General features: G+C 38.5%; 1 protein-coding gene across 8 annotated transcripts in view; it reads left to right on the top strand.

Annotated features, from left to right (window-relative positions):
- The window catches only part of DROSHA (drosha ribonuclease III), a 131,220-nt gene that overhangs the window by 76,604 nt on the left and 40,052 nt on the right, over positions 1–14,564 (top strand). For all 8 annotated transcript variants that reach the window (XM_058430118.1, XM_058430120.1, XM_058430116.1 and 5 more), the window contains 3 exons: positions 4,878–4,985; positions 7,099–7,237; positions 7,922–7,982. In XM_058430118.1, the coding sequence (XP_058286101.1) occupies positions 4,878–4,985; positions 7,099–7,237; positions 7,922–7,982 (308 nt within the window). The remainder of the gene's footprint in view (positions 1–4,877; positions 4,986–7,098; positions 7,238–7,921; positions 7,983–14,564) is intronic.

The raw sequence follows: 14,564 nt of genomic DNA, 5'->3' as shown, positions 1-14,564 counted from the left end.
TCTCTTTCTTTCTGTGTGTGTGTGTCTGTGTGTGTGTATCTTGTTGTCTTTTAGTAAAAATAGCTTCTCTCTGCTTCTTCCCATAATCCTCTCTCTCACCTGGCACCTAATTTGAAGTGATATCCTTTTGTTGCAAGTTAATAAGGCAGACAGCAACCTCATCCTACTCTTTATATATTTCTTCTTCTCCCCTTGTTTTCTCATGGTTGTACTAATCAATGTTAGAATGTTTAATTATTTCTTATATTGACTCACTTGTGATTATCTACCATAAAAATATATTTGCAAGTAATCATCAAATCATATGTCATTATCAATCTCCTACCTCCCCTTTTTTATTTGTCTGAAGCTCATTTTCTAAAACATTCCTCAAGAAGGGCTTATAGAAACAGTGGTCCTTGAGTTTCTGCATGTTCCTCACGGTTTGCCTGTGGCCTTTATTTTAATGGTCAGTTTGGCTGGATATAAAATCTGTGGATCCCATTTTCTTTCTTTAATATTTTAAATACATTCTCATTGTTTTCTGGCGTAAAACATTGCTATCAAAAGTATGATAACAATATGGTCTGGTACAGGTACTCACAACTGTAATCCCAGCACTTTGGGAGGCCAAGGCAAGTGCATCACCTGAGCTCAGGAGTTCGAGACCAGCCTGGGCAACATGGCGAAACCCCATCTCTACAAAAAATACAAAAAATTAGCTGGGTGTGGTGGTGCACACCTGTGGTCCCAGCTACTTGGGAGGCTGAGGTGGGAGGATCACTTGAGCCTGGGAGATGGAGGTTGCGGTGAGCCGAGATCGTGCCACTGCACTCCAAACTGGGTAACAGAGTGTGACCCTGTCTCAAAAAAAAAAAAAAAAAAAGGTGTGATAACAATATGAGTTTAAGTGACTTGGTCCTTTTGTCTGAGTGCCCAAAGGATTTTTTCTTTTTCTTTAGAAACCAATAGTTTACTAGAATATGTCTCAGCTCTTGTCTCAGCTCTTTTCAGTTAATTTTTTCAGGTATGCTGTATATACTTTCAGTATATACTTTCAAGTTGTCTTTTGTCTCAGGAAAGTTTTCTTTTTCTTGTGTTACATCTTTCATTATTTTCTATTATTTTGATTTTTAAAGTGCTCCACTTATATGCATCTTATATTTTCTTTGCTTCTCTTCTGGATCTATAATGTTCTCTTGAATTCTTCATTCAAGAAGTAGTAATTACTTCTTGCATCTTGTATCTTCTTATAAGATATATGCATCTCATATCTTTTTTGCTTCTCTTCTGGATCTGTCATTTTCTCTTGAATTCTTCATTTCTATTTTTCAAAAGCACTATTCATTGGGCTGATCTGATTTTGTGTTCCTTCTTTAGTCTTGAAATGCTTACCTCCTTTTATGTTTCTTTTTCCTGAGTTTTGTCACTTCTTTTCAAATCTTCCTTTCCTCTTATCTCATTTCTGAATTTATGTAATATTTATTTGTAATTTTTGTTAATCCTCCTGTTGTTTTAGTAATTTCTTTGCTTATTTTGAAGGTTATTGGTATATTTCTCTGGAATGGTTTTTTTTTTTTTTTTTTTTTTTGAGACAGAGTCTGGCTCTGTTGCCCAGGCTGGAGTGCAGTGGCACGATCTGGGCTCACTGCAAGCTCCGCCTCCTGGGTTCACGCCATTCTCCTGCATCAGCCTCCTGAGTAGCTGGGAACACATGTGCCCATCACCACACCCGGCTAATTTTTTGTATTTTTAGTGGAGACGGGGTCTCACCACGTTAGCCAGGATGATCTTGATCTCCCGACCTCGTGATCTGCCTGTCTCGGCCTCCCACAGTGCTGGGATTACAGGCGTGAGCCACTGTCCCGGGCCTCTGGAATGTTTTTATTATCAGCAAGGATGTTATTCTACTCCTCTTCTTAGAAAAATCTTTGAATGGGATTTGATCATGATTCTTTCCTGTTGCTCTTTAAGAAACTTAAAAATTAAGTAAACCAAATGAAATAGTTTCCTGTACTTTTAGAAAGGGGGTATAAGGCAGGATAGTTTTTCATGGTTCTGGAGCTCCTCATCCTGTTGTTTTTGCAGTGATAAAAGAATATGGCTTCACACTAAGATCTGCCCCCTCTGCTTCTCTCCTCTGCTTTTGTCTGGACCTCCTCTCTTTTGCCTTTCATTATCCCTCTCGTGCGAAATGTGGCTTTCACTCCCAGCACTTTCTCCTCGTTGTGGGGCTTTTACCTTGTAGGGAGCTTCAGTTTTTGTTTTTTTGTGTGTTGAGTGTTTGTAGGTCCCAGGTGTCTTAAGCACAGTTAGACTGTCCTCCTGTATTCACTCAGTGAATTAGATTCGGCAGAGCTCTCACCAGTTTGGGTTGTTTCCGGTGAACATGAGTTGTTAATTTTGAGTTTCTTCCATTATCAGGGCCTGTGCCTCTCTTCTTTCACACAGATGCTGAGACATAGCTCTTTCTCCTCATCCACTCTTATTTAGGGACTCAAGAGGGTACCTTGTCATTTAGTTTTTATGTAGAAAATGTTCATTGGTCTTTCATTTTGCTAGTCTTGTTGCTCTATTTTTGTGGGAGAATTTGAGGGTTTTTTTTTTTTATTAAAGCAGTTGGCAGACATAAAGATACCAGACATAAAGATGATTGTATTTTAATATTGCAAAGATTGATACTTTTAAAAACCGAGTTAGAAATTTAAAATCTTGTAGGTAACATTGAGACTTGATGTCTGGGATTCAAGATGGACACAGGTCATCTATACCCTTCCATGGTACTCACAAAAGGTTTATTTGGAAGGAGAAACAGGCTTTGTTTGGAGCAGATTTAGAGGAAGTGGTTAAGGGATTCAAAGCTGTTTTACATGAGAAAAGGTTAAAGGAAGTAAGGAAGGAAAGTGTAGGTTAGCTAAAACAAGATGTGGAAAGCCTGCCATTAAATGCATTTTGTTTCTGAGTAGAAGTAGGATTAAAGGGATAAAACTTCCAAAGATACAGATTTGGGCTTAAAGTTAATAGTAATTTTCGGGCCTGGCGGAGTGGCTCACGCCTGTATAATCTTAGCACTTTGGGAGGCCGAGGCAGGCCGATCCCTTGAGCCCAGGAGCTTAAAACCAACCTGGGCAACATGGCAAAACCTCATTTTTACAAAAAAACACAGAAATTAGCAGAGTGTGGTGCTGCATGCCTGTAGTCCCAGCTACTGGGGTTTGGTGGCTGAGGTGGGAGGATCTCTTGAGCCTGGAAGGTCGAGGCTGCAGTGAGTTGTGATTGTGTCACTGCACTGTAGCCTGGGCGACAGAGCGAGACCCTGTTTCAAAAAAAAAAAGGTAATTTTTTAATAATCAGCACTCTAAAGAGGGTTTTTATTTTCCTGGCAGGCAGCGATTTATCTCTCATAGGAAATATTTAAAAAGTAAACAATTCACCAGGTTGAGTTCATGCTTTAGAAAGGCAGTTGCACTGAATAGTCTTCATGTCCTAACCCATGTCCTATCCACCTTGAGTTTTTAGCATCAACTCTTGAGCTTCCTGCAGTTTAAGTGGCTGGAAAACTATTATTCTTTGGTTGTGCATGTTGTTTCCATATTGTTGTGTTTATCAGCACAGCACTTATAAAAACAAAGTGGATAAAGTGCCGATAATTCAAATCCTAATGGCATATTTCTAGCTTTAATGGCAAAAACAATGTCTTTACCTTTTCTATCTTCCACACATATTGTAAGGCCTTACATGTGGAGGTGCTCAATTATATACTTACTGAATTGAACTGGCAGGAAAGATTTTTTGTTGATTAGGGATCCTATTTGGTAGAATGAATCTTTCTTTATAAGTTAATAACATAACTAATTTCTATAGTTTCAAGCAAATCTATTTTCATGTATTTTTAAACAATGCCAGCTTAAAATACTTCAAAGACTGAAATAATATAAAGCATATGTCAGTCATTCTGTGGGCTGGGTCCATCCTCCAGGTTCTGATGAATAAGAATGATTCCTTACATTCTCTTGTGTTCTTGGGAAATAGTATTAAGGAAAAGAAAAAGATATGCCTTCCATGAAATTATCTCCCAATAAGGAATTTATAGCCAAATGAAAAGGGATTGAAGGAAAAATTTAAATTCCGTGTCCTTGGGTACCTTAACTATACTGGTAGCTTTGTAAAAATTGTCTTCAGAATGTTAGATCATTAAATGTTAAACCTAGGGTGGCATATCTGGTTGAGAAGCTCTTCAAGGATAGTCGTGGGCTTTAGGGGTTTGTGAACCCATTAAAATTGTGTACAACTTTTGCATGTTTGTGCACAGGGACATTTTTCTGGGGAAAGAGTCATTTTCCTTGGATTCTCAAAAATATCTTGACCCCAAAAAAGTTTCAGAATGAATGAATCCTAATCCATTCCCTTTTAATTAAAGATAGACAAGGAGGCACAGAAATGCATGTGACTTACTCAAAGCTACCCTGCTGAATACTGATAGAACCAGGGCTATTCCTAATGGAATGAGGGCTAACAGGCCATGTTCTAAGAAGATTTTTGTATTTCCTCTTTTAATCCTTTTAGCTATCCTCGGAAGTAGGAATATTTCTTATTCTCATTGTGCAGGTGAGGAAACTGAGGCAGAGAGGTACGCTAACTTGCCTCAGGTCACACAGTGAATGAGTGGCAGAGCAGGATTTGGACCCACGCATTCTGATTCTAGAGACTATATACTCTTAACAGCTACGGTCTCTCACAGAGGATTCTCCAGAATGCCATGCAGCCAATAAGCTGTTTCAGGACTTAGTGAGATAGAATTTGGAATGTGAAAGTGGTTCTGGCTTGTTGTAAAATAAATGAAGTGACTTTGTAAGTTTTTATAAAGTTAAACATTATTGAATATTTTTTTTTCCTAGCATGCAATGATGCTACCTGTTCTGACCCATCATATCCGCTACCACCAATGCCTAATGCATTTGGACAAGTTGATAGGATATACTTTCCAAGATCGTTGTCTGTTGCAGGTAAGAATTATTCTCCTGTAAACTCACGTAATAACAAGATAGGAGTAATTCATCTTGCAGGTCACAAATGGTACATTGGGTTCTCTATCCTGGGAAGTGACAAGGATTATTAGAAACATAGTTCTCTCCATTGCTCTACCCTGGTTGCCTCTGCTGCTTTCCAGCCCATTCTCTTACATTTATTTGAGACCGTCCCTAAAGAAATTGACTAAAAACTAAAATTTGTCAACTCTGAGTACCTTCTTCCAACTTTTCCTCGTTTATGGCTTTCCTTTCCAGGTGGTGAGTATTCTAACTTCTCTGAAAGATGTAGTTTTTTTTTTTTTTTTTTCTTGTACAGAGTTTCGCTCTTGTTTCCCAGGCTGGAGTGCAATGATGTGATCTCGGCTCACTGCAACCTCCGCCTCCCGGGTTCAAGCGATTCTCCTGCCTCAGGCTCCTGAGTAGCTGAGATTACAGGTGCCTGCCACCATGCCCGGCTAATTTTGGTATTTTTAGTAGAGACGGGCTTTTGCCATGTTGGCCAGGCTGGTCTCGAACTCCTGACCTCAGGTGATGTGCCTGCCTCGGCCTCCCAAAATGCTGGGATTACAGGTGTGAGTCACTGTGCCCAGCCTTAAGATGTGGATTTTTATGTTTGTTTGCAGAAGAGGGCTTGCATCAGAGATCTGGAAATTTGTTTTTTGTTTGTTTTGGCCACCTTAAAATTTTTTTCAATAGATTTAGGGGTACAAGTGGTTTTTGGCTACATGGATGAATTGTATAGTGGTGAAGTCTGGGCTTACCTGTCACCTGAATTGTGTATATTATACCTAATAGGTAGTTTTTCATCCCTCACGCCCCTCCCAACACTCCCCATCTGAGTCTCCAGTGTCCGTTATACCACTCTGTATGCCCCTGGGTACCCATAGCTTAGCTTCCACTTGTGAGTGAGAATATGCGATATTTGGTTTTCTGTTTCTGAGTTAATTAACTTAGGATAATGGCCTGTAGTTCCAACCGAGTTGCTGCAAAATACATTATTTCATTCTTTTTATTGCTGGGTAGTATTCCATGGTATATGTATACCACGTTTTCTTTATCCACTCATCCATTGATAGGCACTTAGGTTGATTCCATATTTTTGCAATTGTGAATTGTGCTGCAATAAACATAGAAGTGCAGGTGTCTTTTTGATACAGTGACTTCTTTTTCTTTAGGTAGATACACAGTAGTGGGAGGACTGAATCAAGTGTTACATCCACTTTTAGTTTCTTGAGAAATCTCCATACTGTTTTTTGCAGAAGTTATACTAATTTATGTAGCTTATATAAAGTTCAGTGTATTATAAGCCTTCCCTCGTCACTGCATCACACCAACACCTGCTGTTTTTTGATTTTTTAATAATGGCCATTCTGACTGGGGTAAAGTGGTAGGTGGTATCTCCGTGTGGTTTTAATTTGCATTTCCCTAATGATCAGTGATGTTGAACATTCTTTCATGTTTGTTGGCCATTTGTATATCTTCTTTTGAAAAATGTTTGTTCATGTCATTTGCCCACTTTTTAATGGGATGATTATTGTTATTATTATTATTATTATTATTATTTTTTCTTGCTGATTTGTTTTAGTTCCTTGTAGATTCTGGATCTTAGTCCTTTGTTGGATATATAGTATGCAAATATTTTCTGCCATTCTGTAGGTCGTCTATTTACAGATACTTGGGGAGATAAGATGGAAAGATCAGGGCTTAGAATTCAACTGGATAGACAGCTCCCTTTCCTGCTTAATTTGGGATGATACAAAGATGGTGCTCTCATGCTGAGTTTTTGTTTTGTTTTTGTTTTTTGAGACAGGGTCTCCCTCTGTCATCCAGGCTAGAGTGCAGTGGCATGATCATAGCTCGCTGCAGCCTTGACCTCCTGGGCTCAAGTTATCCAGCTGGGACTCCAGTCACGTGCCACCACACCAGGCTAATTTTTTATTTTTTGTAGAGATGGCGTCTCACTGTGTTGCCCAGGCTGGTCTTGATCTCCTGGGCTAAAGTGGTCCCTCCACCTTAGGATTACAGGCGTGAGCCACTGCACCCAGTTTATGTTGTTTTAAAGACTGAACTTATTTCATTGAAATTTTAGCTGGCCATGACTCATCCAAGTCATCATTTAAATTTTGGAATGAATCCTGATCATGCCAGGAATTCGTTGTCTAACTGTGGAATTCGGCAGCCCAAATATGGAGACAGAAAAGTTCATCACATGCACATGCGGAAGAAAGGTATGTCTGGATGATTTTAAGATGTGAATCTCCTATTTTGGCCTGTGTTTTCTGTTGTAAATTATTTCACCTCTAGGAATGGTTCCCTGGGTGACTCTTTCACCATCTCATATTCTAGTGCTTACTGACTCTTTTTTTTTTTTTTTTTTTTTTTTTTGAGACAGGGTCTTACTCTGTCACCCAGGCTGGAGTGCAGCGGCACGATCTCAGCTCACTGCAAACTTTGCCTCCTGGGTTCAAGCGATTCTCCTGCCTTAGCCTCCGAAATAGCTGGGATTACAGGCATGTGCCACCACACTTGGCTAGTTTTTTTGTATTTTTGTTAGAGACAGGGTTTTGCCATGTTGGCCAGGCTGGTCTTGAATTCCTGACCTCAAGTGATCTACCCGCCTCTGCCTCCCAAAGTGCTGAGGTTACAGACGTGAGCCACTGTGCCTGGCCCCACGGACTCTTTTATAATATTTACTTTGAGCAGGAACTATAATAAGGGTTGATGAGTTTTTTAGAAAAATTTCTTTTTCCTATCCAGTGTTTTAAATAATTGTTTATTACACTTTTAGACAGGTAGATTCCAAACCTTTTAAAATCACATTGAGATGAGATAATTTTTTTCTACTGTAATATGATGGTCCTATAATGCTTCTATCTGTATTTACTTGTGTATTTATTTTTTATTTTAAATAGGGATTAACACCTTGATAAATATTATGTCACGCCTTGGCCAAGATGACCCAACTCCCTCGAGGTAAAGTTGATTTTTAAAAAACAACTTGATGGATATATAATTCACATACTATACAATTTACTCATTTAAAGCATACAATTCAGTGGTTTTAGTATGTTCACAAAATTGTATATCCATGGCCATCATCTAATTTTGCAACATTGACATTACCCCAAAGAGAAACCCTGTACTCGTTAGTAATCTCTCCCCATGTTCCTTAGCCTACCCAATCCTAGGCAACCACCAGTTTATTTTCAACCTCTGTGGATTTGTCCCTTCTGAACATTTTATATGAAAGGCATCATATAAGTCAGTTCTTTGTGATTGTCTTCTTTTACTTAGCATGTTTTCAGGATTTGTCCATAGTATAGTGTGTGTGAATACTTCATTGTTTTTATTGCTAAATAATATTCCATGATATGAGCATACCATATTTTATGTATCTGTTCATCAGTTGATGGGCATTTGGATTGTTTCCACTTTTTGGCTGGTGAATAATGCTGCTTTGAATATTTGTGTACAGATTTTGTTTGGACATGTATTTTTATTTCCCTTGGGTATATACTTAGGAGTAGAATTGCTAGGTCATATGGTAACTCTGTTTAACCTTTTAAGGAACTGCCAGACTGATTTCCAAAGTGCCTGTACCATTTTGTATTCCCAGCAGCAATATAGCAGGGACCCAGTGTCTTCACATTTTTGTCAACACTTGTTATCGTTTGTCTTTTTTATTCTAGCCCTTCTATTCTAGTGAATATGAAGTATTATCTCATTATGGTTTTGATTTCCATTTCCCTCAGGGCTCATGAAATTGAGCATCTTTTCATGTGCTTATTGACGATTTGTTTATCGTCTTTGGAGAAATACCTATTCAGATCCTTTTCCCATTTTTAATTAGGTTATTCTAAATTATTGAGTTATAATAGTTTTTAAATATATTCTCAGATGCAAATTCCTTATCAGATTTGCAAAAATTTTTTTCGTTCTGTGAATTGTCTTTTCTCTCTCTTGATGATGTCCTTTGCAGTACTAAACTGAAGTTTTAGCTATTCTGAGTTTATTGCATTTCCACATGAATTTTTGGATTAGCTTGTCAATTTCTGCAAAGAAGTCAGTGGGGATTTTGATAGGCATTATGTTGATTCTGTAGATCAATTTGGGAATCATTACCATCTTTAAAAAAAATGTTTATTTAAAGTGCAGTTTGTCACATAGGTAAACTTGTGTCATGGGGGTTTGTTGTACAGATTTTTTATCCCCCAGGTATTAAGCCTAATAGCTATTAGTTATTATTCCTTATCCTCTCCCTCCTTTTGTTCTCCACCTTCCGAAAGGCCCTAGTGTGTGTTGTTCTCCTCTGTGTGTCTGTGTAACCTGTGGTATTTGGTTTTCTGTTCCTGTGTTAGTTTGCTAAGGATAATGGCCTCCAGCTCTATCCATGTCCCTGCAAAGGACATGATCTCATTCGTTTTTATGGCTGCATAGTATTCCATGGTATATAAGTACCACATTTTTTTTTCTTTTTTTTTTTGAGACAGTGTCTCATTCTGTTGCCCAGGCTGCAGTGCAGTGGCATGATCTCAGCTCACTGCAACCTCTGCCTCCTTGGTTCAAGTGATTCTCACACCTCAGCCACCTGAGTAGCTGGGATTACAGGTGTGCGCCAGCATGCCTAGCTAATTTTTATATTTTTGGTAGAGATGAGCTTTCGCCATGTTGGCCAGGCTGGTCTCCAACTCCTGGCCTCAAGTTATCCATCTGCCTTGGGCTCCCAAAGTGCTGAGATTACAGGCCTGAGTCACCATGCCTGGCCCCACATTTTCTTTATGTAGTCTATCATTGAAGGGCATTTAGGTTGATGATTACCATCTTAACCTTTTTTTAAAAAATAGAGACAGGGCTCTTGCTATGTTGCCCAGGCTTACCATCTTAATCTTAAGTTTTCTGATTCATGAACTTGGATGTCTTTCCATTTATCTGTCTTTTTAAATTTTTTCAATAATGTTTTATAGTTTTCAGAGTATACATTTTACACATCTTTTGCAAAATTTATTCTGAAGTATGTTATTCTTTTTTGTGCTGTTATAAATGGAATCTTTTTTTTTTTTTTTTTTTTTTTTTTGAAACGGAGTTTCGCTCTGTCGCCCAGGCTGGAGTGCAGTGGTACGATCTTGGCTCACTGCAAGCTCCACCTCCTGGGTTCACGCCATTCTCCTGCCTCAGCCTACCGAGTAGCTGGGACTACAGGTGCCCGGCACCACACCTGGCTAATTTTTTTGTGTTTTTAGTAGAGACAGGGTCTCACTGTGTTAACCAGGATGGTCTTGATGTCCTGACCTTGTGATCCGCCCGCCTCAGCCTCCCAAAGTTCTGGGATTACAGGTGTGAGCCACCACGCCCAGCCTGGAATTATTTTCTTAATTTCATTTTCAGGTTGTTCATTGCAAGTGTTTGGAAATACAGTTAATTTTTGTGTATTGGTCTTATGACCTCCAACCTTGCTGCTCTTGTTTATTAGGTCTAATAGTCTTTTAGTGGATTCCTTAGGATTTTGTTATTTTTGAAATAATATTATCTACAAATAGCAATAGTTTTACTTCTTCCCGTGTAATCTTTTTAATTTCATTTTCTTAACTTAGTTGCCCTGGCTAGAGCCTCCAGTACAATGCTGAATAGAAGTATTGAGAGCAGATCTTTGTCTTCCTAATCTCAGTAGGAAGCATTCAGTCTTTCACTATTGAGGATGATGTTAGCTGTTGGGTTTTTATAGATGCTTTTTATCAGAGTAAAGAAGGTCTTCTATTCTTAGTTTGCTGAGTGTTTTTATCACGAAATGGTGTTGAATTTTCTCACATGCTTTTTCTGTAGCTATTAACATAATCATGTCATTTTATTCTTTTATTCTAATTGATTTGGGGTGTTAAACCAACCTGGCTTTCCTGGGATGCCTCCCACTTGATTGTGGTGTCTCATTCTTCTCATGTGCTGCTGTATTCAGTTTGGTAGTATTTTGCTTAAGATTTGTGTGTCTGTATTCACAAGAGATACTGGTTTGTAGTTTTCCCGTGATGTTTTGTCTAGTGTCATTATAATGGTAATACTGGCCTCATATAATGAGTTGGAAAGTTTCGTACGTTAGCTTTTCTTATTTAATTTCCTGGTTTTATAAGATACCTTCTTATGAGGAATATTGATATTCTCATTTATGTGTGGTCTTGAGGCCTTTGAAGAATCTGGGAATGGAATGACCTAGGTGTGTATAAACTCATTAACACAGTTTGACAACTGAATGAAAGCAAATGCTTAATGGCTGATGAGCCTCTGGGGTTGCTTGCAAGGAGGATTATCTTTGTGTGTGAGGTACAGCAGGTTCTATTTGGAAAGCCAGCAGAGGAAACTGCTGGAGGGTGGCTTTCTTTTTAAGATGGGGAGTTGGAAAGTGGAATAGCTATGCTTATCATTCTGGGGATCCAGACTGAGATGGATTAAAGGTGGGCAGAGTAGAGTTGGAAGTTACAGGAAATTGAGGCAATTACTTCAGCTGCCCACTGGCCTCCACAAAAATTGCCAGCAATGGCTGACATGGCTTCCTTTTCCAATATCTCCTCATATATCAGGTTTTTAAAAAATTGACTTGCCTTGAGTTGTTCTCTTTTGAGGTTATCAGAAACCAAACCTCTTCAATCAAGAGGTAAAAAGAAGAGCAGGACAGAGCTTTAAAATTCTTGTTTGAAAATGATCATATGCCCATATACCTGACTATGATGTTCTGTGAGAGTCTAAGATCAGAAAAGAATGAATTAAAATAGCCCTTAATCATACCCTCGGGGATGGTGTGACCATGGTTTTATTTTACCCTGCTGCATTGTAAAGTCTGTAATATACCCATAGCCCTCTAACATGGCTACATGAACACCATAGACATGTACTTTTCAATGATGAAAATATGGGTTTAAATCATCTTTGTCTCATCTTCCCCTACCGCAGTTGTTGGTATGTAAATTATGTCTTTTGATAATGTCATTCGAACCCCATGATTTATATTTTCTTTTGCTCTGTTACAAAGAAGTGGCTTTCTTACCGTGGCAGAAGGGATGATACCTGAGAAACTATGTGATGTTTGAATTTACCATTTTGAAAATGATATTATTGACAGAGAATAAACAAATAATCTCTCTTGTCCTTTGACATTCGGCCTTTGCTGCTTGTGTTGAGAGCCTCTTGCCCTGAATATGATCTTTTTGCTGATGCAGAGTTGACCCCAAGTGTCTGTTCAAAAAAAGCCTCTTGGCCTTGGCTGCCAGGATCTGCTGCTAGTTGACTGCTATCAGCCAGCTGTCCACTGCTGGGCACAGCTTCTCACAGAGACTGACCCAAGTAAGACAGAGCTACTTACCTGGGTTGTCAAGCATACCCTGTCCCTTCCCTGTGTGCTGATCGTCATTGTAAAACTTCCTCTGTCATGCCCATGTAACCTTGTAATATCCTGCTCAAATCCTGCTGGTATTTGTTTTATGGTACATATTCTTGTTCCTCTGTGCACCCATAATTGTGTTCTGGGGCTATTTTTCTTTACTGGACTGTAAGGATTTTGAAGGTCTATGGTCCTACCCATGTTTTTTCTCCCTGTTCTTTATAACTAGTGCCTTTCACAGAACAGGTACTCATTAAATAAGTATTAAAGGAAGGAATGCCATTCGTCATACTACTTTTATCCCAGGCTATTTACTTATTGACTAGAAATAGGGCAGTGGGGGGATCAAGAAGGGTTACGGTCAGCGGTTTAAATGGCTGGGTGGTATCTTTCTTAATCTCATTTGAGATGGGCTAGGGTTTACAAAAAAGGCATGAAGAAATTAATAAATAATTCTTGATAGCCTGGCTGCCCATGAAAACTACAAAATAATTAACTTTTATGATGCTGTTATCTCAAGCAAATATGCCAACCATAATTTTAAAAATGTCACTGTTTAACCACCTAAATCTGAGCTGAATAGTTATATTTTATTCATTCATGCAAATTGTGATGAACTGTTAGCACAAAAAAGAGTATCTGAAGGATTAGGCATTTGGTGGCATTCAAGTAATCCACATATTATCAGTAAGACCCTTGGGAAGGAGGGACCAGAAGAGTAGCAATGGAAAAAAGGGGAAAACCAAGCTGCCTTGGTTTGATTTGATTTTTTTTCCTTTTGGAGAGTCATTGCTACATATAATGCATAAAAATCTCGGCCAAGCGTGGTGGCTCACACCTGTAATCCCAGGACTTTGGAAGGCTGAGATCTCAGGTCTCCTGGGTCTGTCGCCTGACCTCCCTACAAGTGTCCAGGCAGATGCAGTGAGGTGAAGGAATCCTAAGTTGGGTAGAAGTTCCCACTGACCTCCAGGGCCCCCTCTAGCTCTACTCTGCGAGTCACTGCTTGAGGCTTGGGATGCCAGAGTGCGAAAGATTCTGCGTACCCTCACTGGATTTGGCCTATCCCAAGATGGCTTTCCTTGGAATGAATGGCACCTTACAGTACTTACTGTTACAGGGAGATGGTTGTGTTTTATAAAGTGCATTGAGTTCCTCAGACAAAATGTGCTGTATAAATGTTACAGTTAATCTAGATTTCATAATGCCTCTGTTGATTCACTTCTTAAAAACAAATGGAGTATTTACTGCTCAGTAAACATCTCATCTTGGAACCTGCTAGTATTTATAAAGAGGGTGATTAAAGAAAGTCTAAACAATGAAAGAAGGAACAAAAGATTTGCTGCTGCTGAGAGGACTAGCAGCCCACTCTTCCCATTTTTCCAGATAAACCATTGGCTTAGGAATTGTACAGTATAATAATAAACTAAAGTGGTATTTAATCCCCATTCTTATTTATGACTTATTGCCAGAGTTTAGTCATAATGTGGATACAGAAAAACATATGTTGGATTTGGGCAAATTATTTAATAAATGGCAGACTCTCTGTTGAATAAATCTGTTTAGAACCATGACCTTGTATTTCAACAAAATGAATAATAACCCAACTTTGTGGTTATTAAAACCCTAGATGTAGTTTTTGTCTCCATGAAAGTTTATAAAAGAAATTAAGGTAAAACTTACGCCAATATGACTTCATTTAAAATGGTATATGACTTCAAGCATATAATAAATATGACTCATTGTCATATTTGACTAAATGTGTTACTATTCTTTAAAAATGCATTAGACATCCAAATATGGTCTGTCCCCAGCTCCTTTGTCCCCAGTTTCTTGCTTTCCATGTGAAGATTTTTCTATATAGTACTTTGCACTATTAGGAAGAAGATAAAGCCTGTGCCACAGAAATTGCATTTTTATTTTACTGGCTCATAAAAAAGAATTTATTTTTTAAAACTCACTATTTCTTTCTTAATTTCTATCCTTACCCAGGACAGCAGCTTAATAGGTTTCTTGAAATTGCAGGAGGACTTAGGAGTTAACATCGTCTTACCATTAAATCATGCCTCTATTCCTTGATGCTTTCTCCAAGAATGATGGCAGATGCTTTTGAAGTTCTGGTGTATTTGACAGAAAGCAAAATCTCAGTATTGAAAAGTTTTGAAAATTTTTTTTGTTAATATAACGTG

Source organism: Hylobates moloch, unplaced genomic scaffold (genome assembly GCF_009828535.3).
Source record: "Hylobates moloch isolate HMO894 unplaced genomic scaffold, HMol_V3 SCAFFOLD_17, whole genome shotgun sequence".
NCBI lineage: Eukaryota > Metazoa > Chordata > Mammalia > Primates > Hylobatidae > Hylobates > Hylobates moloch.
The sequence above is the reverse complement of the archived record's forward strand: the minus strand, read 5'-3'. Positions and strand labels throughout refer to the sequence as shown.